This window comes from Ailuropoda melanoleuca, chromosome 5, assembly GCF_002007445.2.
Source record: "Ailuropoda melanoleuca isolate Jingjing chromosome 5, ASM200744v2, whole genome shotgun sequence".
NCBI lineage: Eukaryota > Metazoa > Chordata > Mammalia > Carnivora > Ursidae > Ailuropoda > Ailuropoda melanoleuca.
The window spans coordinates 17,839,713-17,867,034 of record NC_048222.1 but is presented as its reverse complement, the minus strand read 5'-3'; the positions used below and the strand labels follow the sequence as shown (position 1 = coordinate 17,867,034).

General features: G+C 36.5%; 1 protein-coding gene and 1 pseudogene across 6 annotated transcripts; both read right to left on the bottom strand.

The window, feature by feature from the left end:
* Positions 1-373: 373 nt before the first annotated feature.
* SLC35B3 (solute carrier family 35 member B3) lies at positions 374-26,890 on the bottom strand. 6 transcript variants are annotated; one of them, XM_034660341.1, is made up of 13 exons: positions 26,765-26,847; positions 24,889-26,024; positions 23,004-23,130; positions 22,322-22,430; positions 21,184-21,477; positions 18,725-18,846; positions 14,782-14,936; positions 13,390-13,497; positions 8,805-8,902; positions 6,474-6,566; positions 5,956-6,067; positions 3,235-3,304; positions 374-2,131 (listed from the first exon to the last, which is right to left on the bottom strand). In XM_034660341.1, exons 4-13 carry the CDS (start codon positions 22,361-22,363, stop codon positions 1,981-1,983), a joined length of 1,245 nt encoding a protein of 414 aa, XP_034516232.1. In that variant the 5' UTR covers positions 22,364-22,430; positions 23,004-23,130; positions 24,889-26,024; positions 26,765-26,847; the 3' UTR covers positions 374-1,980. The 6 variants fall into 6 exon arrangements, with proteins under 6 accessions (XP_034516232.1, XP_034516233.1, XP_034516230.1 ...); XM_034660342.1 differs by having other exon boundaries at positions 24,889-25,014; positions 26,765-26,816; XM_034660339.1 differs by lacking the exon at positions 24,889-26,024 and having other exon boundaries at positions 26,765-26,890.
* LOC105235752 lies at positions 9,059-13,381 on the bottom strand (annotated as a pseudogene).
* Positions 26,891-27,322: the final 432 nt, after the last annotated feature.

Genomic DNA, 27,322 nt, shown 5'->3' with positions numbered 1-27,322 from the left:
TTGGTTAAGAGCTTGACTCTGGGACTAGGCTGCTTGACAGACAGCTCTGGTTCTTTCTAGCCACGTAAGGTTAGCAATGTCACTGAATCCCACTGGCCACAGCTTCCTCATCTGTAAAATGAGGACAATACTTGGCCTCATAGAGATGTTGTGAGGATTAAATAAATTATTGTATATTTCACTTATAATAATGCCTGGCACCTAACAAGCACTTAAGTTTTAGTCATTTTAGCAATTACTATTTTTAATTCCCCTATTAATTGTATTACTTTTATTTCTGTTGTTGCTATCATTAGTATTTATGAATGCTATTATAAAATGTGACACAAAGTATACATCCAAATGTTGATTTCCTTTACTATAGAAATTACTGGGTTTCACACTATTCACTATAAAGAGTACTTCATAGACACAAATAAGTGAGATGAGGTTTCCTTCATCTGATGGCAGGTGAAAAAAAAAAAAAAGGAAATGGGAGTATAAAGGATTAGGCTGGCAAGCCAATTTTTGAGCAGTGCTAAACTGCTTAAAATTGGGAGGTGGGAGGAAGAATTCTTAACAGGCAAAGGTAAAAAATTAGGAAGGTGTGGACGAAAAACAATGGCTTGAAAAGTTAAAATTATAATCTTTTATCAAGAACTTGGGAAAATTGTTTTTAAAGCACAAATCCTTACCATCTTAAGAGTTTAAGAAGGCATAATGAAGTACCAACTAAGATTCCTTTCATTTTAAAATACGAAAACTTAAGAATGATCACCACTTAGGGAAAAATACCGTCACAGTATTTTAATATAAGACAAATGAAAATCAGTCAGAATCCCTTATGCTAGATCCTTAAATTATTATAGGCTCTGTTGTACCCACATATGCACCTACTAGTTAAAATCACCATCAGAACACAATGGAACTTGAGAATGAGATTACATATTCCAAGTATATTATACTCACAAAATGTAAGTGGTATCACCAATAACATAGAAACTAAGTTGTTTTAACTAGCATTACCTATACTGAAAATGAAGATTGATAGGATTTTTTAATACACTAGAAGCAATTCCAAAACTCACTGCTAAAACATAAGGGCCACCCACACTTTCTGAGTTTCAACTTAAAACTATGCAAACAACATACTGTACAAATCTGCTAAAATCTACTTGTGTTTCTTACATTTATCCTATTTAATCTTCAAGCTGTCAAATTAAATTTTTTATGAGAAAAACTATAATTTTATTATTTTATTATAACTTAAGACATGAATTTTTTTCTCTTTAATTAAAAAATTCAAATCATTCAATCTTTTAGCACTCCTTTGATGGACAGCAGGATTCTTACAGGATGCAGGGCGTTGAGTTCTTTTGTTATACCATCTATTGTCCACAGAAAACTTAAAGCATGTTTGCTCTAAAGCATACTTTTAAATGACCAGAGAAAAGTCTAAGGTTTGAAGTTTATGTAAAGCCTTACAGCAACCTTCACTTCCCTCTTCATAATAAATTCTAACAACGCATTTATTAAAAAAAAATCACAGAATAATTTTTATTTATAATGAAGTTATTCTTTCTAGACTTTAAATCATCTGTTCACTCTTAAAACAGAGAATCATTTAAATAACACCACCAAAATGAATGAAGACCAATCTATTAATTGATATTATTATATCAATTTCTTTGAAATGTCATAATGATACCCAATTAGTTTTGCAACATGGTCCATGTGCAGTGAAATTCTCAACAGAGTGCTAAGAATTAGTCCTTCACACTGACATTTTATTCTAGGGTGTGGCACACGTGGCTCTCGATTGCTTCAGAAGTCAAGCAGTTAAACAAGCGCTCTGTGGAAGAGGCTGACTTCACAGGTGACCCATCCGCAAACAGACAGCACGCCTTCAGATCCTTTGGTTTTTATAATAATCCCTTTGGAAAATTAATTATTTGATGATTGTTCCCTCAGAATTCTACTTTCAGCAGGATGAATCACTGCCTACACAGTTTGTGCCAATGTCCTTGACTTTCTCATTTCCACTGTTTTGTTTATTAGATCATATAGTGATGGTAGTCTTATTTTATCCATATTTTTGCTGTAAACATTGAGAAATATACCAAGGACAACTAATAAACCAGACCACACGTACCTAAGAAGAGAGAGAAGGAAAAAATATTAATATCAAGGTAACAATTTATCGTTAACCACAGAACTTGGTAATAAGTTCACAATAATTCCTCAATAAAATAAAATTTTGCTATTGGAGACCTATAATAGCATTAAAATAAAAAATATTATTTTTAGATCAGATAGAATTCCATCTCATTTATGTTAAGTATATAAAGAGAGACTTTACAAAACACTAAATGCAGTTCATTTGAACTTTGAAAGTAACAGGAAATTCAAGTCTATGTCCTAATCAACAGTCTAAGAGTATACTTAAAGCACCAAGTACGTCAATCTGCCAATGGCCATCTTGGGAATTCAGTTTGGAAGTCCAACTGTTTATCCAAGTTGGATAGCATATAACAAGATAAAAAGGGGCACATCCTGAGAAAGTAGGGGAATTGGCACAGATTGCTATAATGTATACCTAGCACGTGGGGAAAGAGAAACTAATTTATAGAAAACACAATACACTGACTGAAATTTATCTTGTGGTTATCTTTAAGCTTATACACTGATAATTTCTAGGTTTGAATCTTCTCAATTACTAAGCAAGCATAAATGTAAATGATACTGATTTCAAATGTATACTAGATGGTCGAGAAAACAGTAAATGCTTCATAAGAAGCCATAAACTAAATAACCTTAGAGCATAATTTTCTACCTCAAATCCTTTGTGGGAGAGGGGGACAAATAACTTTAAAAACCATGTATATATATGGTTTCACATGTATGTCTGTATGTATTAGGGCAAGGTGGAATCCCTTAATCTCAAGATATCACTTATGTTCATTTATATTGGAAACCGGGTCACAACTGCACTGGGATTCTGGCTAGGCAATTTAAGTGTACAATATGATTTCTTCAAAATGATNCGCCGGGATCACGCCCTGAGCCGAAGGCAGACGCTTAACCGCTGTGCCACCCAGGCGCCCCTAAAATAATTAAATTTCTGAAGTAGAAGACAGATCAATAAACTAGGGCTCCAGATGAAACTGATTTTTAATAGAGAAATTAAGGCTGCTTGGGAGGAAATGTTAAACCAGGTATCTATTAAGTATACTTGTTGAATTAAAAAGTACTTACTGAAACGTGAATGGTTTAGCAAAGAACATAAATGAAAGTACAATGGTCATGGCTTTTCTTCCTGTTGTCACTGTAGGGAGAAAAAAAGGTTGATTTAGAATGTGCCTACTATCTTGGTAATATTTTGGAAATAATCTTCAACAAAGATACAGAGCCTACTATGTGCCAAGATCTATGTGACACGCCAAGAAAACACTGAAAAGCAAAAACCAAACAGAACGTCACTGCTGCTGCTACTATGCTGTTTACAGTCCAGGAGGGGTACAGACGTTAAGCCATAGAGTTAAATGTGAACGTACAACTGTAGTAAGTACTTGATAAAGGCCAGGATACCAGGGAGGCAGGTCATCCCTTAAAAACCCTCAGTCTGGCAGGAAAGATGGGCTTTCCCAAGGAAGGTGTGATTAGGTGGCACAGGGGTTGGCTGGTCTGTAAAAGTAGTAAGCTAAAGCACACTTAATATCTTAATCACGCTCATCTTTGGGAAGACCATGAATAATCTTTACAGTCCTCTTTACACGTCCGCGTTAACTTTCACCTGTCTTTCAAGTACGGCCTTGAAGTCTGCTGTCAGGTTTGAAACTCTCCTCCCTGTCCCACCCACGTGGAGGTAGGACCTTGGCATGTCTCCATCATAGCTTTCTGTCCCATTTTGCATTATCAGTTGCTATCCTCCTCTCGTTGGTGAGCTTTACTTAGTTTCTTTTCTTATTTATCCTATATCCCTGGACTCCACAGCTCCTGGCACTTATTATACAAGGCATAAATAAATGAACTCCACATGAAGAATCTGTTTTGGAAATGTGTCAGAGCCTGATTCCCCAAATCTGTTTTTCCTTCCGTGTTAGTAAACGGACCCTTATTATGGGCACCTTCCAGCCTTTCCTACAGTTAGGTGTCGTCATGTGATGAGGTTTGGGCCAAAGAAAAGTGAGCAGAAGCGCTGTTTCTAGGAAGTGTGCTTTCTAGGAGGATTCCATAAAAAGAAAGATGTATCCTTCATCTTCTCCCATCCCACTGCCTGGAGAGAGGATGAAGATGGCAGAGAAGATATTAGAAGGCTGGTTTCCTGATGAGTGTGACGCCACCACACCAGCTCAGAAGGCAGTGTAACATGTGGGTTAGGGGCACAGGTCGGGAGCCAGATTGCCTCACTTGGAATCCTGATTCTGCAACTTACTAGTTGGTTGACCACTGGGCAAGTCACTTTACCGCCCCGTGCCTCAGTTTACCCTTCACAAAACAGAATAATAACAATGCCTACTTTATTATGGGATTGCTGTGAGATCAAAATGAATAATGTATGTAAAGTGGTTCCTGGTACATAATAAAGGATATGCATGCTGGCTATTACTATTACTGCTGAATTTCTTTTACACGAGATAGAAATAAACCTGTCTGCACCTTTAAGACAAGGATTGCATCTCACATTTTTTATACCTATCACAGTGTTTAATCAATACATATCGATTGATATCAAACCCTTTTTGAACAGTTATTATCTTATGAGCAAAACTGGAACCCGAGCTAAGTATATGACTTTGCAATCTTTCTTGGTAGCATGACATGACATGACCTGACAGATTATGGATATGGCCTTTTCTACAGTCACATGCCCTCTGTTTACCATTAGCAATGTAAACTTTAAAAAGGGGAGCCATAAAATAAATAAATAAAAAGGGGAGTCCTATGTGAGCAAATAAAGAGAAACATTACAAAGCAAATAAACTTTTACAAAGAGAGAGGTAGTTATCCCTTTGATTAATTTTCTCTGTAGTATTAGAATAAGTATTCCCCTAAAACTACGAAATATTAAAATCAGGTAATGACTAATGCATGTATGCATTATGATGTAAATCCTATGTTTCTCTGACAGAAACGGTCAAGTCCAACCCAATCCCTTCCCAAGAAAGAAATGAAGCCCAGACAAGAGGAGAGATATACTCTCCAGGTGACATGTCATTAAATGTCAGAGCTGGGACTAGGCTCTCCTTCTCTGACATCTCCATCGAGTGCCCTTATGTTTCCATCCTGGGCTTCACTCAGGGCTCTCTCCATATGGAAGAGGCTGAGAGCATTTGCCATCTGGACCATTCACGGGGCAAATGATACAAGGTTAGCACATGGAATCACCTGTCCTCCTCACTGGGCCTCACTGTAGCCCCTCATCTGTTTTCCTGACTCCTCCAAAGCAAAACCAACAGAGCTTCCATTCCTCTAAAGTGCCGAGCAAAGTTCCTGCATAAGGCAGGTGCATGATAATTATTAGGGACAAGAAAGGATAATCTGGTTAATGACCTAGAAAGTGTATAAATGAAAGGTCCAAAAAGCTTTGTTTAAAATATACCTGCCACACTTTAAGTGCATCAAAATGGGAGTTTTCGGTTATAAATTAAAAATGCATATAAAAGCAGGATTTTTCTCTGAGGGTATTCAGCCCATCAAACTTTTTAATAAAAAGCCCTTTTAACGTATTTAAAAGTTACTATTTAGATAAATGTATGTATTTGATTTTAAAATTAACCCTTCAAATAAAAGATTATGAGCAAACATCATTTTTTTTAGAATTTTAAAGAAACACTACAAGCCAAAAAATAAACTGATGAAATATAACAATTTTCTTTTTAATGCAGAGTAGATGCCACCTGTGTCTTTTGAAAAGCAGCATCAGAGAAAATTTAAATGCTTATTTCATAATAGAAGCAGGTATATCATTCCTACCTGTTACAGCAAGAAGTGCACCAAAAATTTTAATCAGAGCCAGAACAAAGGAGATTCCAAAATACCCAGTGAGGGAAAAAAGGAAAGCATAACCGTAAGTCTGAATTGGATTCTGCAACATATAAAAAAGCCTGTTAGGAAAATGCAAAACAAACCCTGAGGTATTACAAATGAAATAAAACTACAGATTTTAATCAACTTCCTGAGCAATAATAAGCCGTTCAACAAAGCAGTCAAGCAAAGATTCTTATTTAGTTCTGATTTAATGGAAAAACAATGATGAAATTAAAAATCCCCAACTTTTACATTATGAATCGCTTAAAAATTAACTCATAGGGTAGAGCAAGGATACAATAAATTTAAATATAAATCATTTCATTTCTGAAATAATTTCTGATCTGCATACATTATATTAAAGAAGTTATCAAATTACATAAAAAATAATCTTTTTGAACAAGAAATACAGAGGGACTATTTAATGGAAGATGTTTATTTTTAAAAATGTGATTAGTGTTTACCTTTGAACAAAACGTCACTGCAGGGCCTAATCCACTAGTGCATGTCAATCCCAATAAAATGTACACAAAACCGACTGAGTACGAATACAAAACCTATGGTAGATAAAAAAATAAAGTGGAAAAAAAATGCTATCAAACCAAAGGCAGAAAATGAAGGATTATCAATATGTAGCTCAATTAATCTACTCAATTAAATCTGAAAAACAAACCATTTTAAAGTGACATCATTGTTTCATATGGCCAAGCTTTCTGGAGATGATGACTGATCCTGTTCATAAGTTTATGGATTATTTTACGCACATCGTAATACAGCAGTACTGATCCTTCCACGTACATAGTTACATAATATGCATTTTTTGCCCGGCTTGATTACTGACTTCAAACCACATTTGAATTCTGGGGTTCCAAAAACACACATCAACAAAACAAAACAAACTTTCAAGCTACTTATTTGACATCAGAAAACCAAAATGTTAAGTTTGTTAAGATATTAACAGATAGTGAAAATGAGCAGGGGCGTATCTATTGCTTGATTTCCCAGTTTTCCTACCAATCTTTCTCTCCCAGTTCTTCACTCTTCATAAGCACAATCAGCAGGGGCATCGTCATCACACTGGCGCACCTGTGACGTGTCGGGTACTGATAATGCTAGGAACGTGCTAATAACGCTCTACCTGAATTATTCCACTTACTTCCCACAACCGGCCTAGGAGTTAGACACTCTTAATGATCACTCCTCAATCTGAAGATAAATAAACTAAGAGACGGCAAGTCATTTTCTCCCAGTAAGAGAACTCGTAAAGCTAGGATATAAATGAGGTGATCTAAGCTCAGGGTCTAAGCTCCTAGCCACTGTATTATAGTAACTTTCTAGCTATTTACATTTCCTTAATTCTCTGATCTTTACCTTATTTAGGAAGAGTGATGCGGATGATCAAGAAAACTTCTGACCAAGATTAAGACTCCTTAAAGATGCCCACTCTGCTGACAAAGTAACACGAAAGACCATTCCTATATACTCTTAATGTGGTATGCTGTCTAGGGAGGGGCTGGCTGTGAAATTAATGTAAACATACATACAATAACTTTCCTATATACAAATACCAGCCAGGTGGAAGATATAAGGAAAACAAAGGGCATTATTTGCAGTAACAATAGCAAACAGATGAAACCCCTAACAATTACTTCAATAAGAAATATGTTGGATTTATATGAAAAAAACTTTAAAAAACCTAAGGGACATTTAAAAAAAGCCACCTGAATAAAAGGAAAGTCAGACCTTATTCTTGGACTGAAAGACTCAAGTGTATAGATGCCGTTCTCCCTAAATTAATCCAATGCCATACCAATCACAACTAACAATGGGACTTTCTAGTTTATTTGGGGATATGAACACCTGAGAATAACTAATGGTAGTAATATTCTAAAAAACAAAAGGAATATTGCTGGCTAGTCCTAACAGATGGTAAATGTATAATAAATGTGCTGTCATCATATGGTTTTGGTGCAGAAGTAAATTTAAAAAAATACAATTCTGAATCCTACATTAGAATAGTATATGATATTACATGATAGAGAAGGCACTTAAGCTGGAAAAGTAGATTTTTCAATAAGCGTTACTGGGACAAGTGGATAGATAAAGAAGAACACTTTTTAAAGTTTTGGTTGGATCAAAGATTTAATTAGGGGCACCTGGGTGGCTCAGTCAGTTAAATCCCCGATTCTTGATTTTGGCTCAGGTCATGGTCTCAGGGCCGTGAGAATAAACCCCATGTCAGGCTCTGAGTTGGGAGTGGAGCCTGCTTAAAATTCTCTCCCTCTCTCCCTTTGCCCCACCCCCATCTCTCACTTTAAAAAAAAATTTAATTAAAAAGAGGCAATCATAAAACGAGTAGGCAGCATGGGTAAAATTCTTAAATCTTAAAAGTTGGGAGAGCCCTTTTCAATCATTATAATAGGAAGCCAGAACCCATGCAGGAAAAGACAAACCAGATCAAAATTACAAATTTCTAAATGGAAAATAAATAATACAATACCAATACAAGAAGAGGAGAAAAGTATGTAACAAAGGATTTTTTTTAATATGTAAAAAATCCTATAAATAAGGAAAAAATTTATCAAATATCATACAGTAAGTTCTTAGCAGGGGTAGTGGTATCTTCACTTTTTAGTTACCATAATGTTTGAATGTATTACTTTCATGAAAACAATGGTGACAAACTAGTTTAAAAATGCCATGCAAGTCTTTAATATCTTAACTATTTCATAAAGTTAAGCACATCACCACTTTTGAGTCTGTCTGCTGTGAAGAAAAAGCGCTGGAGTACTTACCATTTCGGAATTAGACGCATTATGCAGTTTCATAGCTTTCTCTTGAACATTTCCAATGACAGCATCTGCACACAGTGCCAGGGAAATAAGGATCACACCTTCAAGAAAGCATAAGAGAAACACAACCTCCTTATTTAAATAAGTTTATGATAATCAAGATTTATCAGAGATTTAATTGAGTTAAAAAACAAAAGCAGATCTTACATTGTTTCAGTAAAAGTTGATGATTTTTATCCACAACCAGCTGTAATGGGCACATATAGGATGACGTTAAAAATACAAGTAACCAACACTAATAAACTACATTCAAGCTTATTGTGTTTCCCTATTAGATCAAATACTAGTTTTGCTTTTAAATTAGATGAAATGTTTGAAAGGAATACTGTATTAAACAAAGACAGAAAAAATTCTTAGGAGCTCTATCGGGACTGGTGGTTAGTTCGTTAATTGAAAAAATCAGATGAGGAGGGAAATCATAAAAAATGTTACCTTTATTATTAAAACATTTAATTTAAAACACATAAACATGCACGCGGTTGCCAAGGTCTTTTCTGAGTATAACCAAAATTCTGCACATTCTCGTCTGTATAAACCATACTCATAACACACATTGTTAATGCTTTCCTAGTTGTTTTTGTTAAAAAGCACATGGGAAATGCAGGAACTTCTCAAACAGTTAGGATGCAGAATCCTTTCACACTTGTATGATATCCTGCTCTTTTTACAGTTGTTTCCTCCATACTTACTTAATTCAATAGTGATTTTATTGACTAGTCAACCAAACTGTTTCAATTAACAAACAATTCTGTCTCTCTTCAAATTGTTTTTGAACAATGTAAATAATATTATTACAGGGTTATAGTAACAGGTACAACTGGCATAAACAAAGCTGGAAATCAACATTCATGCAAATGAGCATGTCTACCTGAGAAGCAGGCTGTTAACTGCAGGTGTTTGGGACACTGGTCACCAGCCCTGGTGCTTTACAGAAAGAAAAAAAGGCAGCCTTGGTTAGGACCCTGTGTCTGATGGGATTTAGGACGTTTCCCTTTGCCTTTTTTTAACAATGTATAAGCAATCACAGGGAGCAGAAAAATATACACACGTGTATGCATTTAATTGAGAAGTTTCAAGTTTTCATCTTATTCTTCAATTTGCCTTTTGATCATCTAACTTTGTGGTATTTATTACCTTACCATACATTTTTACCCACGAAACTCGATTCTGAATGCTCTTTTACTTACTTCAAATACCAAATCTGTCCTTGAAACAAAAAGATAAGCTGCTCTTGAAGACCCTAAATACAACATCCTAGCTCCTAACACGCTATTCGAAGACATTCCAAAAATGTTCTGAACAATGGCAACGGCGTGAAAATACCTGAATTGCACCCTAAGGGGAATATTTAAAGGCACACATTTATTTGAATAAGTAAATTCTGATATATTCGCTTTATACATTCAAAGTTTTATTTATATCTACCTTAAGTAATGATCTTAATAGTTAATCTAATCTCCTTTAGATAATATATTGTCACAGACCAGGGACTATGTTAAGTGCTCATCAGTTATTCTTAGTGATGAAGTATTATTAGGTTCTCTTACCAAATCCATGGGAGTCAGAACGGGCTGGCACTACATCACCGCGAGAAGTTGCAGGACTACCGACACCACCTCATTCCATCATTATTGTCCCCCCCTCCCAGCACATGCATGCGCTTTCATATCCATTATTCCATCACCTCAGTCAATCCTCCCACTGCCGTTGTGAGGGGTAAGCTATCATTATCATCTCTGTTTTAAAAGGGAAGCATAAAAGGCTCTGACAATTTACCCATGGTTGTAATTTTAAGTGATTTGAACAGAACTGGAAGCCATCTCTCTGACTACAAATTCTGTGCTTTCTCTAAAACTGCTTTTTCATAAGTAAAATAGTCAATTACCTCAGTTTTCATATATAGTCTTCCTTTTAGTGTTGCTGACATGAAGTGTTCCTGAAAAATCTAAACCATGTCAGACACATCTGTTAACTATAAGCTTTCTCAGAGTAAAACTCATCGAAGTAATGATCACTTGTACTGGGAACAATCAAAACCGAAAGAGATATAATAGGTTCCACCACAATCTTCTGCTTGTTAAAAGGATTGCTCCAAGAGGCTGTACTGGTTACATTTAAATCCATTAACCTAGCCTGGTTAACAGAGTTAGTAAAGAAGGTTAACTCATAGCCAGTAAGAAAAATTTTGATTCTTAGAAAGAACAAAGCTGATGTAAATGATTCTCTTCTTTAGGTAATACTTTTTTTCTCATGAATAATTAAAATTTTTACCCATTTTTCAGAGTTTCTCTGAATACCTTTTTATCCCCCCTGCCACACACTGAGGATTTACTGGCATAAATGCAACCATTTAAAAGCATAAGTTATGAAAAACAGTCACAGTGTGACCTCCCCAGTCCAGACTCCTAAAGCCCCCTCTGGGAGGGAAGGGAGGAAGGGAAAGCCCCAAAACTGCTCAGCCCTTGGGCCCATGCAGGGCCGGCCTGGCTGGGGTGGGAGAAACCGGGTGCCACCAGTAGTCCATGGAAAGCTCACACAGCTGGCCAGTGAAGTCCAGGTCAATGGTGAAGTCCAGGTCACGATTATTCTTGGCTCTGGGCTGTGTGCCAATGGTGCCAAAGATCTCCTCCCTAGTCTTCACTGTCAGGTAGACTTCCATGTAGAACACTGCCTGCTTCCAGCGTACCTACAGGGACTCGGGGCTGGTGAGGCCTGTCCTCTTGCAGCGGTGAGGGAACTCGATGTTGAAGTAAACCAGAGCACATTCCACCTCACTTGCAGGCAGAAGGGAGACGTTGAAAGTCAGGTCTTCTGTCTTGACAGCGTAGATGTCCACCTCCTTTATAAGGTAGGCCTTGGTGACCAGCTGCTTGGGGCTGTCCACCATATCTACCAGGGGCTCCCTGATGGCCACATCTTTGATGCAAGATATGTCAAAGCCATATACATTCTCCCACCAGTGGCTTTTGTCATCTTTGTGCTTCCAGTTTTCAATGGCTGTCACATATAGCATGGCTCAGTCTGGGAAGATTAGGCCATCGGGTGGCTGGCCAGCCACTTGCCTGGGGCATAGAGCACCACGTTGAGCACTGATCCCTAGAAGAGGCAATAGCCCATCTGCTCATTGATAATGATGTCCACCTTCTCCACTGAAACGCCACTTCCTCCATCTTCCCCTTGATGCTGGCCACCAAGTGGTCTAACCTGTTGGCTTTGACAATCTTCACTGCATAATCAGAGATACTGGAACACTCGATCCCAATGACCCTGTGGGCTCCAGCCTGGGAGCAAACATAGGACTCCCATGCCTGAACCCACATCCAGCACCACCTTGTCCTTAAAGAGGTACCAGTTGTGAAACAGAGTTTTGGTACGTGAGGGCGTGCACCTCATCTTTCAGCATCTCTTTCTGAATGCCGAAGTGAGCACAGGAATCAAAGTAGTAATCTCTGGACGTCGTGTCCTCAGCATTGGGCTTCTCGCTGCTTTCTGCCTGGCCACAGGAGACCTCCATGACGCAGTCTGCGGCCTTGGGTGCCACCATCTTCACCCACACCTATCCCTCCTCTTGCCACAAAGAGCCTCCCTTCCCAACACGCAAGTATTTTAAATACTGTTTCCGTCAGGCTAAGAGATGGGATGATGATAATAAGCTTATGAATAAAACTCAGTAGTATAAGATTGATAATACTGTATATATAATAATTTCTCTTCAAGGTCTTTAGAATAAAAGCAATATTCTAACACATTTATGGTTATTTAATTCTAAATATACTATAAAACCAATTCTGCTGGTGAAAATCTAAATTTTATTTACAAAATTCTATCTGGCACACTATGAGGTAACTTCATGGTGGAAAGTTCAAGCACTTTAAGGTTCTAACCTTACTTAGAGCACACTGTTCAGTATTAACTTCCCTCTTCAGCTAAAACAATGACAAGCAAATGTTCAATTTCATTTTTTTTTAAAAAAACAGAATAAAAACAGTTACTAATGTGATTCTTCTATAACTCACGTGTAAACTTCCGACTCAGCCCATGAGAAACTGCTCTATCATGTACTCAATCACAGAAGATTTTGACTGGCCAAATAGCCTCTTGTCAGGTCAAAATACAAGAGCACCAAAAATAACTATTACATTTCCAGGACTGTAATATTTTTACTATATCTTATATGGAAAGTCTGAAAGCTTTATGTTAGACATGAAAATCACAGATGTCACACCATCATCTGAAATCCTTATGAAGTTGTAGAAGGTCTTACTTTTTTTTTTTTTTAAAGATTTTATTTATTTATTTGACAGAGATAGAGACAGCCAGCGAGACAGGGAACACAAGCGGGGAGTGGGAGAGGAAGAAGCAGGCTCATAGCAGAGGAGGCCTGATGTGGGGCTCGATCCCATAACGCCGGGATCATGCCCTGAGCCGAAGGCGGACGCTTAACCGCTGTGCCACCCAGGTGCCCTAGAAGTTCTTACTCTTAAACCAAAATGCCTGCAAAATCCAGGAGTACAAATCATTTCCTTACCTGTCAGGTTGAAATTCGGTGCAATCGTGCTGTCAGCTAGGGTGAACCATATCAGGCCAAGGCTCATACATACTGCAGCAGACACGTCTGCAATGTTGTAACGCTTCCCTGTGTAAAATAAATGGAAGCCAACCTCATCATGCAAATGCCCACTCGGCACAGTTTTAGATGTGCGTGTCTAAGCAAGTAGAGCAGGATCTGCTTTTTATATCCAAAGTCAAGAATAAATGAAGAACACTTAAATCAATGCCTGAGATAGTCACAGAAGGGCTTGTGAGAATTAAATGACCTATGAACACAATATGTCCTTGTCAGTCAGATATGAGATCCTACTTTATATGTTATGGTAGTGAGTAAATATGAACATTTAAAGTTTGTGGACACCAGTGCCTTCTTTACTTCATACACAACAGAAGGTATGAATTTTCTTCTTATAACTTATACCTTTACAAAGTACCCAGTGCAACTGTTCAGGTTATATAACTGTGTAAGTTTACAACTACCATAATCAGATAACTTCTAGATTGGTGAGAATTAACCTGTTGTAGTATATCCACATTTAAATAAAATCATGTAGTGTAACTTTTCCATAAGGATCACTAAGGAAATATTATACATGCACGTGGTTTCTAATAGGGACTGGTGTCAATGCTTTTTCCTGCATGAACAGTAACCCTGAAACTTTACGTGAAGTAGCCAACAGACATACTTTCATTACAAAGGGCCTCTATGGGAAGGCATCAAATGTAAAAAATGAAGTTAGGCTGTGTAAGAACTTTAGCGATACAGGGGCCCTTGATTATCAAAACATTAGTATTTCTCACGACAGTGACATGAACAACAAAAACGTGTTCCAATTGCTATTACAATTTCCTCTTTACTCCTATTTCCACATAGCTTGTAACTTAGTTGGGGCTCTAGGAAGCCAATTAAGCCAGCAGAGTTGGTAAAAAAGCAGTTCTGCTCAGGTTAAGCCTACTTTGTTGTGAGACTTATCCATTTATATAATGGAGATAGGGGGAGGAGCCCTGAGGAGAACAATGAAAGAATTGAAAAAGGGAGTTTTCCAGGTATTTCTGGCTACGCCTTCAATACGTGGATGCAGTCTTTCTGGAAATGTGGTAGATTCCAGATTAAAAGAAAAAAAAATAAAACAAAATACTATTTTTATTTTTCTTGAGTCCGTATTGATTTCAAATACTAGGGGAGGGATATGACAGAAGTACCAGTATTTTTATAATTCCTTATTTTTATAAGATGTCACTCAGAACTATTCCAGTATCGAGAATGTTCATTGAAAATATTAATTGGAGTTTAATGTTTTTCCTAATGCTAGATGCCATAACATATCCTATTAGTTTCAAACAGTATGAAAATATATCATTACTATACCTTGAATAAAAACTCCTCCTAGCATAACAGGAATCAATTTGCAGCACTTGAAGATGACTTGGGTAGGATAATTCAGGTAGCCCAAGGAAGTATTTGATAACCCCATAGTACCCACAGTTAGAAAAGCTATTATCATGTAGGTTTTTCCTGGTATTCTGTAAAAGACAATTTTTAAAATCTTCATTTTGGGACCCAATTCATACTACTGTAAGATAATGTGTTTACAATGTGTAAATGTCTAATTTCTGTTGAATATTTCTAGCAATATTGGTGAAATAGCACTATTTTAAAAGTTATCACACTTTACTTGTATAAAGCAATGTTGGTAAAAACAACAATTTACCCTTAGTTAATCAATCACAAGTGAGAACTCTCAACTGTGTGAAAAAATGGTGTACCGGAGTTACAGATTCTTACTGATGGTAAAAAAAAAAAAAAAAAAAAAGTTGGTAAGATGTTTTTTAACAGCTGTTCTACATATATATATATACACACACACTATCTCAACTAAATTTAGAAAAAAAAAAGAGTTGAGTTTTGAATATTGACCTCCATAATGGTAAAAGGCACCTTAACTAATTTTCAACTTCTATATTGTTGTTCTGTTTCCTAATGTTCTCATCTAGCATTAGGAAAAATACATTCAGCCCTTCTGCTAAAATAACCTGAGCAGAATATCTCCAGATATTCTACAGTGGTGGCTTAAAACTCTAAACATGCTTTTTATTACCACAATGTCAACTCTAACTCTGTATTCTGTAAGATGTTATAATAATCAACTTCAAGATGAAGAATCTGATTCTTTCCTCGCGATCCCAAATCACTACTTTGGGTTCTATCTGAATTTCCTAAAGAGGTCTTTAATTTGGCATCTTCAGAATTTTACGCAATTATTGCGAGCATATGCTCACTTTGACTAGATATTTAATGGTCTAAAATAATCTTGTACACTGGTGTGACTAACACATGAAGTACTATTCACATAATCAGATTATGCTGCATACTTAGAAGTGGCTTCCATTTTGGGATTTGTGTTCATGTTTAAATCAAGACAACAAAATTACTCCACATTTTTTATTTGGCTAGATATAAGGCAAAATAATTTACTGGAAAATTCAATTAAAATGTATCTTTTCCACTTATATTTCAATTTCGAGGCCTTTCCTACTTAACTGCTAATACAGTAGTCAACATTTAAGGTCCATGTGGAAGTAACTTGGCATCCACGTATGCATCAGTGCACCCAAACACGGATTTATAAGCTGTCTGTAGGGCTTACTACTCAGTGAGGTATCATCAGGGAAGAACAGCACTATTCCAAGTAATGATAGAAGTCACAGTGGTCAAATGTCCTCAGACATAAATTGCAAACAGTGGCCAGAAAATAAAATTTTTTCTGCCTCAAGTCAGAAAGAATCACAAGGAATGGTGATTACAGAAGTAACATAACACAGGTAGAAAGAAAAGCAGCCTGAAACTCAGAAGGCCTGTATTCAGAGGGTCACAACTCCTAGAGCAACTTTCTTTACAGACTCACAAAAACCCCAGCCTTCGAGGTGTGTTTGCCCACTGGTGAGACCAGGAGGTGAAGTTCATCATCTTCCTCTAGGGTGCCGCTGTGGCTGTTTTATTTAATACCCCAATTTCTTACTTCTTTAGGCAGGGGGATGGATTATGACTTTCAATAGCCCCTTAGAAACCAATCTGACAGATCTCCTTTGTTAAAACCTCATGCAAAGTAATAATAAAGTTACAAGGTAACTTTGGTGAATAACAACAAGTAATGCATATAGGGTGTTACGGCTTACAATGTTCTCCCCACACATTACCACATTTGATCTTCAAATGTCAGAGAATTTAAGCAACTTCCTTGAGGTCTTAAGAGAGCTAATTACAGGTTGTGCCAAGATTCAAACACGTGTTTTCTGACTCCAAATCTTTTACTCTTTCAAGTATGTAGTATTCATATAAACATAGGAAAAAAGAAAAAAAAAAAACCCCAACAACTAAGCAGAGTTTGGCTACCTGTCTAAAGAGCAGCGCCACTTAAATTCATAAATACGTGATTGAGCAAATTCATTGTAACATGACTTTAAAAGCTTTTTCTAAAAATGTTTTTAATGTGCCTTGGAAATGAAAAGGTTTCAATTTATAATTACATTTTTTATGCATCTGTAAATTCTTCTATATTCCTTCATTTATGTTTAAATCAAACACAAATTATTTTATCTTTAAAAATGTTATGGTCATTTGGTTTAAGGGTTGGAATAAACATGGCTGGAGGCTCACTCCCTATTTCATTCGGGTAGATGAGAGGGAGGTGTATTTTTTTTTTTTTTTTTTTTTAATTAGGCTCCATGCCCAGGGTGGGACCCAATGTGTACCTTGAACTCAGGACCCTGAGATCAAAACTTGAGCTGAGATTAACAGTCGGACGCTTAACTGACTCAGCCAACAAGGTACCCTGGAGGTGTATCTTCTTTAAAGGAGGTGTATCTTTGTGTCACTTTCCATTTTATAAAGGCAGCATTAGATTCTTTTACTTTGGAAACAAACCTCCAGCAGTTTGTAATTGGTAATGGATCATCATGCTTTCTGATACGTTAGTCTTGATAGATGTATTTAATTACTTACTTTTTTTTTTTTGGTTTTTTTTTTAATTTATTTATTTGACAGAGATAGAGACAGCCAGCGAGAGAGGGAACACAGCAGGGGAGCGGGAGAGGAAGAAGGAGGCTCACAGCAGAGGAGCCTGATGTGGGGCTCGATCCCATAACGCCGGGATCACGCCCTGAGCCAAAGGCAGACGCTTAACGACTGAGCCACCCAGGCGCCCCAGATTTATTTAATTACTTTCTATTTTATCACCTATATGGCTGAGTACTGCAGTTTTAGAGCATGAAAATAATACAGACGCTAACCTCAGATTCAAATATTATTTTACTATCACTGCTACAATTATTTATTTGCAATAAAGAGAGGCTGAGAGGCAAAATTAGAACTATGAAGGAATACTGGTATGATAGACTGGAATATTTAAAATTTTATAGTTACCTTCAGACAAATATCAAAAACATTTTTGTAAGAAAAACAGTAGCTGTGAATATTTTTTATTTTTATTGAAAGACTAAACATTTCTATCATTGAAGACAGGCTATCAGTATTATAGTCTTTGCTTCATTTAAATTGCCCAGTGTATACATGAAATATCACATCTTAGAGTCTGGTACAACAGGATAACCACACTTACATTTATCAAGGAGTTATATTCAATTTCCTGATCTCCTCCTGTTCATAATCATGTTTTAATTGCATACTGTTCTGTATACCATTAAAAATATTTCAAGATATTTCTCAAATCTAGATGGTCAATGCAAAATGTTATGTCAAACAAACTCCTTTGGTTCTGGTGAAAAGGCATGCTACAAAGTTTCTCTATGTCTAAACATGCAGTCTCAGCGACTGCACATTATAAAGAAGACAGTGTTAAATGGAATATATCCCACAAAACATTAACTGTATATTTTAAAAACCACTATAAAAGTGGCATTGATCATTCACCACTTTGATCTTTCTTAGTGGCACTGTAAATCTTTCAGTAATCACACCCACTTCAGTTAAATTTATAAAAACACGTATGTACATCTGAATACTTTCTCCTGTTTCAAGATACATTGACTGTAAGTTGAGCCTAAACTACATTTTTCTGATAACATTACACTAAAAGAGAAACCACTTTCTTCAGTGTACAACTGAACTATATCTAATATTTTTTTGTAAGTTGATTATACTGACAAAAATTCTTGGGTATTAGATACATTTTATTAATTGCAAATGTACATATTTCATGTATAATATACTCCATATTCCCAAAGAGCAAAACAAAAAATTTAACTACTACTAATGAACTTAACTGTCAAAAAAATAAAAACAAACCACATACCTTCTCCTTTTGTCCTGAATAAGCTGAAGTTCTATTAGGCCAAATATGGAGTAAAATGCAAACTGTACTAAAGTAAGGTACCAGCCATAGGACTTAAAACCCTCCATTGAAAATATTAATTCCTGTCAAAAGATACATGAATACTGTTAAGTACTGGGGCACACCAATTTCCTCACAATAAATTCCTATAAACGCAACATTTTTAAAGGAACCCAAGCCTCACCCCCAACAACAAAAAATAAAAAGCAAAATAGACACCCAAATCTCAAGGCTTCTCAGAGGTAAAGTTAAGAGTTCAGGAGGCTGTTGGAGAGAACTGACGCTAGATATTCAAGTGAGAAAAGCAAAGAAGGAAGGGGTAACTATCAAGCAATGTTATCCCAGGCTTTTCTTTTTTTTTTTTAAAAAAAAAAAAGGTTGCTAAAACTAAGAACTGCCCCAACAATGAGAAAGACAGTTGGCTCAAGGACTCTATTTACTGTGTAACAAATATATTTCATTAGAAGTCTATCATCTCAGGCTTGTTTATCTATAGGAATTTAATCAGTTCAAACTAATAATGTGATTTTTTTGGAATATTTGTGCCAGATTATATAAAATTTCTCCTTGTAAAGAAAATGGTTACCTTGTCTAAACATAATCTTATATTATGAAGTAACATTTACATTGTTAATAAGCCATTAACAATCAGTAAGAGGTATTCCAATACCTGACTTAGTTGATCAATCACCCCCTCCTCAAACATAGACTCTGAACTAGATTTTGTACATTTAGGATACTGTGTAATTCCCCAAATTTAGGTTTCCTCTTCAAGTAAGTCTGAAAGATATTTAGTATTTTTCTGGCATATAAACTATAAAATACGAAAATCGCTTTATTTCAAATTTAGGTTTCATGTTCAAGTTAAGTCTGAAAGATATTTAGTATTTTCCTGGCATATGAACTATAAAATATGAAAATAGCTTTATTACGTATGTTGGCATTCAGATTTCACTATACTGTATTTATATAGACAACTTCATTACAAAACCCCAAGCATTTTCTTTAAACTATTTTAATATGCTATTATATGTAAGAGTTAGTAGCAGTGTCAGTTTTCACAAAATGAAAGTAATGTTTATCTAATTTTAAAAGCTTTGCATATTTTATAAATTAAGATCTGTTGATTAATCAAACAGAAAAGATTAATAAAATTTGTAAATTTCTAATTCATTTTCCTTTTTGCAATGGCTAACTCTGCTCCCAAATTATTTAACAATTGTGTTTTGAAAAAGAAAAAAAATTCTCAACAAAACTGAAACTTGTATTTGATAAAATTTACTATTTTTCACCATTCTTCATTGTGATATCTGAATTTTTATATCATCCTCTAGTGGGGAAATTAGTTTTTATAAATATTAAGATTTTTAAGCCATGTTTTTTCACATAATACTCCTCATAGAATTTTTATAAACTAAGGAGTAGTCAATTCTACCATTTTATTTATACTTCCTTTTGTATTTCATCTCTATAGGACAGTGGGAAAGAGTACAATAATTTTTAAGACCATTCTAATTAATATTAAACAACACCAGAAATACTGTGTTTCAACAAAACACATCCATTTCCATTTCTTGAATTATAAAAGGTTTTCCGTTAGAAAGCTGCATAAAAAAGCAAAGTTGGTAATGTCTGAAAATACTAATGAACTGACCATTAAGAATAATAGTACCCACTCAAACATTGTTTACACTAGCGTGGCTCCTCACCCATCCAGCCCATGTCCCTGAAGGTCTGGAATTTACTGCTAGTCAAAGGTATACAACTATCCCATAACATAATACAAATAGAAGACAATTGGTGGCAATGTCAGAAATGTTTTGCACTAGCAAAAATCACAGAAAAATAAGGTTCTGACAAAATCAGATTTGAAGAGGAAGCCAAAAAGAATGAAACACGACAGGTGTTTCATAAAAAGAATAATTCAGATAGTACAGGACTAATGAAAAACTTCTGGAAAAACTATAATGCATCCTGATATACTTTTGCAAAAATGACCTTTTATTATTGAGCTCTGAGAATCAACAATGGACTAGATTATGGCTTTTGTGTTATCATTCAATTTTATTGGAGAATTATGTTCCAAAATACCACCGAATACTTAAGTTTCTTTTAGAAACACATGGGTGCAATTATAACCTACATTTTAACATATTTCAAATTTTTTCATAATTTTAATTTTTTAAGTTTATCTCTGCTCCCTTCTCCCCATCTGAAATATTTAACTGTGAAATTTTGACCCCTGCTAAAAGTAGTAAACTAACTATTAAGAACCCTTTTTCTCTACTAAAAAACCAAAAATGTGAATGAAGTGGTATCCTGTAAAGAAAACTATCTTGCACAAAACTATTAGTAATGCCCATATTGACCTCAACTGTTATAAATAATTAGCATCTTGGAAATAAGTAACTATTTTTTACCTGTAAATATCCATAAATTAGGTAAAATACAAAAACTCCAGCAACACATATGAAAAACTGAGTAAGTTTGTTAAATCTGCTGAGATTTATGCCAAGTACTACAATGTCATCTACTGACTTGATGTGTGGTGACATTGTCTGTGTTTTGGGAGGGACAGTGATAGAAATGTATTTCCTGGAGTTGTTGAACTTGAGATCCATTGTTCTTGTTTTGCTGCATTCAGTGCTTCTAAAATTATCTTTGTTGGTTTCCTCTCCTTTGTTCAGTGTTTCTTTTGCTTGCTGAGGCAAGTCCTAAAGAAGGAAATAAGCAATTAAAGCAAAAACATCTGGATCATAAGATGCTATGCTCCAAATATTTCACATCATGCTTTAAAAATTACACAGATAAATCTCATTTTCTCTGGATATTAATATATTCATTCCTCCATGCAACCTTCCAAGCAACCAAAAACAATGTCTACTCTCCAATTTATCTTCTCTTGATAAAGACCAATACAACGCTAAATATACGCCATTCTCATTTCCACAGCAAAAATCAAAAGCTAACTTAGTGTTTACTTCTCTTCTTAACTTAGTGTTTATTTCATCAAGGAAGTAAATATGCTTTTATTATGGTTTTATATGTATTAAGGATTCAATTTGTAAAGCCCATGATAGTTTATGAGTGACATCTTCAATATTAAAGTCAGTCTTTGATTGCAGAAAAGAGCTGATGCTCCTTTAAATACTAAGTCAACTGTAAAATGTATTTGTTAATGATGTTTTAAAATAAATTCAAACTTTAAGTTATTTAAAAAAGCTAGATTTATCAAAGACAACAGAAAGGATAATATGCTTTTAGCAACAGCATTTCTTAAGTCAGTATAAAAGAAAATGTTTTCTTCCTTTGGAGAAAATCATTTTAATTTAAAAAGTCTTTGGGGAGTTGTTGCTCAATGAATATCAAGCTATGGTTATACAAGATGAGTAAGTTGTAGAGACCTGCTATATGACATAGTGCCTACAGTTAACAACACAGTGGTGTGCACTTAAATATCTGTTAAAAGGGTAGATACCATGGTAAACATTCTTGACCACACATACACACACACATGGGGAAACATGGAAGGTTCTGGAGGTGACAAATGTGTATTACCTTGATCATTACGGTGATGGTATTACAGGTACATGCATGCATCCAAACTCACTAAATTGTGTATGTTAAATGTGCAGGTTTTTTGTATAACAATTATATCCCAATATAGCTGTTTTATAAAAAAGAAATAAAGAAGTCTCTGGGATTATAAAAAGTTGGAACACATAATTTTTTGTTATCTGTGAAAAAAAAATCATGAGGGCTCCAGAGATGACTGTCAATGTCCGTTTGGATTTATATAAACCGAAGAATGAGTTCCATGTAGAGGTTGAAGAGAGAGTGAAGAATTATGGCAATTAAAGAGCAACCTGATGATGAAAAAATTATCTTCCTAGAAAAGACTGTCTGTTACAATCCCAATGGGAACTAAAATTTAGAATATCTGAGGAAAGAGGATAGATAAGGATAACTTTGACAGATTTGGAAATCTTTTTAAAATAAACTGTCATGATGGTTTAAAATGGTAAGAATTAGAGTCACTTCTTCATGATCACTTCTCCCTTGCTGACTACAGAGATTAAGTAGGCCATCTTCAGTAATTTAAATTGGATCAAGGTTCAGAATACAACTTGTAACTAAAAATACTCAGGCATCAAAGAACATTTGTTTTACAGGGCACCTGCCAAATTTCTAAATAGAAAAAGCATAACTAAAAAGTTTTACTGTATTTCTTTTCCTTTACCTGTTTCTTCTTCTTTATATATTGTTCTTCCTTCCCACAGTTTCAATCAGTCATCTCTGACTTTTTAAGTCATCTCGCAGGATACCCTTGAGATTTGACTTTCTTTATAAACCATGCTTTAAATGATCTTGAATGTAGAAGAAACAAAAACCTGAGTAACTACTTTCCATGTGTGCAGGCATGCATACAAAGTACCATTTAAATAAATCTGGCCCCATGTAAGTCTCTCCTCCCTCTACCTCTTTCAATCAAGCCCTAAATTGCCCACAATGAACTATCATTTCATTCCTGAAATACACCATGGACTTTCAAACACCCTTGCCTTATGTTCACAAAGTTCTTTCAGCCCGATGTCTTTTTTCTCTAGGTCAAGATTTGAAATAAGCTTTAGTGTTTCTTCTTTTGCGATACCCTCCCTAATTCTCTCAGTTGGGAAAGAAGAGAACTGGAAAGGCAAGACTCAAATCTTTCGTGTTTCTGCATCCTTGATATCTGGCAAACATTGCATCCAAATACTCAGATGAACCAAATAAACTGGCCCTTCCCCTGGATGCCCTCAAAACCCCACCTTGCAATTACTTGCTGTCTACCTGAAGACGATTTTTCAAATGTATGGTGGTGCCGGCGAGCAAAACTAAGGATGGTACAGAAAACAGATATTGAGGGAAATGTGCAAAAAATGTTTCTATATTTAAACGGAGAGAATAAATAAAACTTCTAGAAGACCTCTCTCCTGCTTTTATTAGTATCAAAAATTTCCCCTCACCCATCTTTGGCTGAGGTGTTTATAACTTAGCAAAATGGATGGCATACTGTAATGACTCAATAAAATTACAGCTATAAATTACAGCTATCATTAAGAGAAAGCTGTACAGCATGGTGCTTTCCCCAGGCTTTGGATTTTGACAGACCTGAGTTCAAGACCCAGCTTTGCTACTGACTAGCTGAAAAGCCCTGAGCAAAATACTTAAACTTTCTGAACTCTGGGTTGTACATCTTTAAAGGAGGGTAAAAAAAAAAAAAAAAATGTGCCTATCGTAGAATTTTTGTTAGGACTAAATGAAATAAATGCAAAAGTGACTAGCACATAGTAAGGCAGACCACAAATATTGGCTGTCACTCAACATTTTAGAACTACTGCTAGTGTGATACAGTCTGCTGACACAGATTCATCATCCTTTTGATGTGCAGCTGGCAATATGAATCTGGATATCCAACCCAGATATCTGGGATCCAGATTTCTATTTCCAAATGCTTCTTTGAAAGCATTTCTACTCATGAGTTCCACTGGCACCTCATTTTAAACGTGTCCAGAGCTGAACTCATTATGTTTCCATCCAAACAAACCTGCTCTTCCTATAATCCCAATCTCACTGGTATTAAGCAAAAAATCTGGAATTTATTAGACTCTTCCCTTTTCCTCACATTCTATATTTTGCCAATGTTCCTGTTGACTCTACATCCCTAAATGTACTGAGAATCTGTTTCTGACCCTACCATTAGCAGCTCTTCTCTCTTGCCCAGATTACTAGATTAGCCTGTTTATAATCTCTTCTTCCCTTTCTGACCCCTCTCTCACACTACTCAACATGAATGCTCATTATTAAGGTCCTGTAAATTATAAGCTAGTTGATTCTCTGGACTCTCATAGCACTTTATAAATATTTTTACAAAACCCTAAATCATAATGGCCTTTTTGTTTTTGTGTCTGCTTCTCTCAAAAGCTTATGAAATCTTTAAGGGAAGACACAATACCATCTTCATTATGTTTTCACACATACCAAAAGTATAAGATATGAAATGATGGACTCTACTGCACTTTAGTAAGCACCATTTAATCAACAGTATCCTGCTCCTTTCTGACAATTTGCTGCTTTTAACACACCTATTGGCAATCTTAGGAGCCGCAGATCTGTGCCAGACATGTAGAGTTAAATCCCTCCACCACTATCACTTCTTGGACATCTGTGCCAAAATATTGACATCTCCACTGAAATGTCCCACAAAGCATCTGAAATGAACATGGAAATAAATTCATTTCCTTTGCTTACTTGAGGTACCAGCACCAGAAAATCTGACCTGCAAGGCTTTGCATTTAGAATGCACTTTTATTAATCAGAACATCACTGGTCAGATCACGTGACTGAGTTAGATACTGTAAACTCTGACACCCAGTAACTGTGATCCTGAATGTTTGCCAGATGCCTTCCATTTCAGACATTAATGATGGATATTAATCAACATCTAAAGAAACTAGGCCAATGTTTTTTTGGTGCAGGAAAAAACAAAATCAAGCATAAAAACTGTTTTCAAATTAAAGGATCGACATTTTCCTTTGCTTTAGAAATTCACAGTAACCCTTGAAACTAAGAACAAAAATCCCACAGGTGTGACTCACTGCCTGAGGCCTCTTCCTAAAGTCAACACAGATATTTAATGTTACTTGGGGGTACAAAACTAACTGCTAAATGGAATAAAAAGGCAGCATTTCTAGAGCATACGGGTATTTATAAGTTATAAATAACCGGTAATAACACTGATTTACAATGACCTACTTAAGTCAAAATTATTTCAGTTAATGTCTTAATCTAGTTTTTTCCAACCTTTAGAAGAGAAGTCTCCCACTACAAAAGGGTAGAATATGAGGAAATTATGTCATTACAGTGTAAATAACCCGAACAAACTTGATTCTGTATTTTGTCACACTCAACGTTACAAATAAAATAACCTTGCCACTATATCTAAATTAAGTGGACTCTAAATATTAATTGTGACCTATGGGTTATGATGATAAAACAACGAAAAACAAGATTCAGTCTCATTTTTCTGTACACACTTCATTACACAAAGTTCAAGAAACAGTGCACTCATTTTTGATGGTTACTCTTTTTTTTCCAAGGGATAAATCTAAACTTAGGATTTGATATATATTAAGAAATTAAGTACAAATAACACTTATCTAAATTATTTTCAAATGCTGCTGTATCTCTGTCTTCGAAGTCCCAAACTATCCCAATTCACCTAGGAAAGCGTTAATCCAAAAACCAATTCTCAACATCTGAGGTCCTACCATAGAAGAAACGCATATACCCAACACTAAAAAACCCTCCGTTAGCACACCAAAGCACTCCACCTGCTTTCAGTATTTCCTTAAAAGAAAAATCAGGTGGGGCAGAAAATTAAGCTGCAAAGACTGGAGAATCTGCATAACTTCTAGTGGAAGTTTATCACATAAATTTAATAACCTAGAAAGAACAATCACTTTGCACCACAAATTAAATGGAGAGCAGAGCACCCTAAGTACCCTAAAAGAGAATCCGGAAGTAGCTCTTAACTAAGATGAAGTCTTGGGAACCCAGGCGACTGGCAGTTATCCGGAAGCCCCCTATTATAAGCTTAAAAGCCCGTCCTGGAAGTGTGGCCTCATGTCTCAGAGTCCACAGGCGGGGACCTGAGGGAGTTCTAGCCAGCCACAGGGCGGAAAGGGTGCGAGGAGGAGAAGATACTCCTCCCTAGAGACAGTGCCAGCAGGTAACCGTTCTTTAAAAAAGGAAATCACCCGTGCCCTCCATCCCGACCCCGCACACTCCTTATAGATGAAGATAAACTGTGTCAAGATTCTCTGGGGAGGGGGGTCTGGGTCCCAAACACGGCGAAGGGCCGGGGGGACACGTCCACTCCAGAGCCGGTATGTCACCTGAAAGGGTGACCCCAGCCAGCCAGACGGAGCGTCTCCCCCTCCCCAGGTCCGTCCCCATCACCTCCTTCTTCTCCTCTCCGCCTACTCCTGCACTTTCCACAGTGGCAGCCGCCTCCTCGCAAGGTGCTTGCATCGCAGGCGTCCGCGCACCACTTCCGCCTACGTGTCTCCGCGCGCTTGCGCAGTTGCGCGGTCCCGCCCCCTCGTCGGCTTAAGGCCATCTGGCAGCGAGAGCGCGTTTATCTCTCGCGCATGCTCTCTCCTCTTCCGAACGCGGGAAGAGCGCAAAGTAAGCTTGGCGGTGCGAGGGGTGCGCTTCTGCGCCCACAAAAATGGCGTACGAGCGGCGAGCGCGGATCTGGTCGAGAGTTCTCATCCTCCGATCCGTGTTCGTTTGTTGCTGGTCTCCGAGCCTCTGCAGCCTCCCGGGTTGCTGCGGCCTGGTACTCCCCGGGGCCCCTCCACCCTGTGGGCCACCACGCAGGAGACCACTTCCACTGCAATGGCCCTGCGCTGAAATTTGAGATGGAAGCCTAGTGGAGAATGTTGGAACCTGCATTTAGAAACCCTGGAGTTCCCTCTTCCCTCTTCTTGATTCAAATGAGTTGGGTATAGTCAC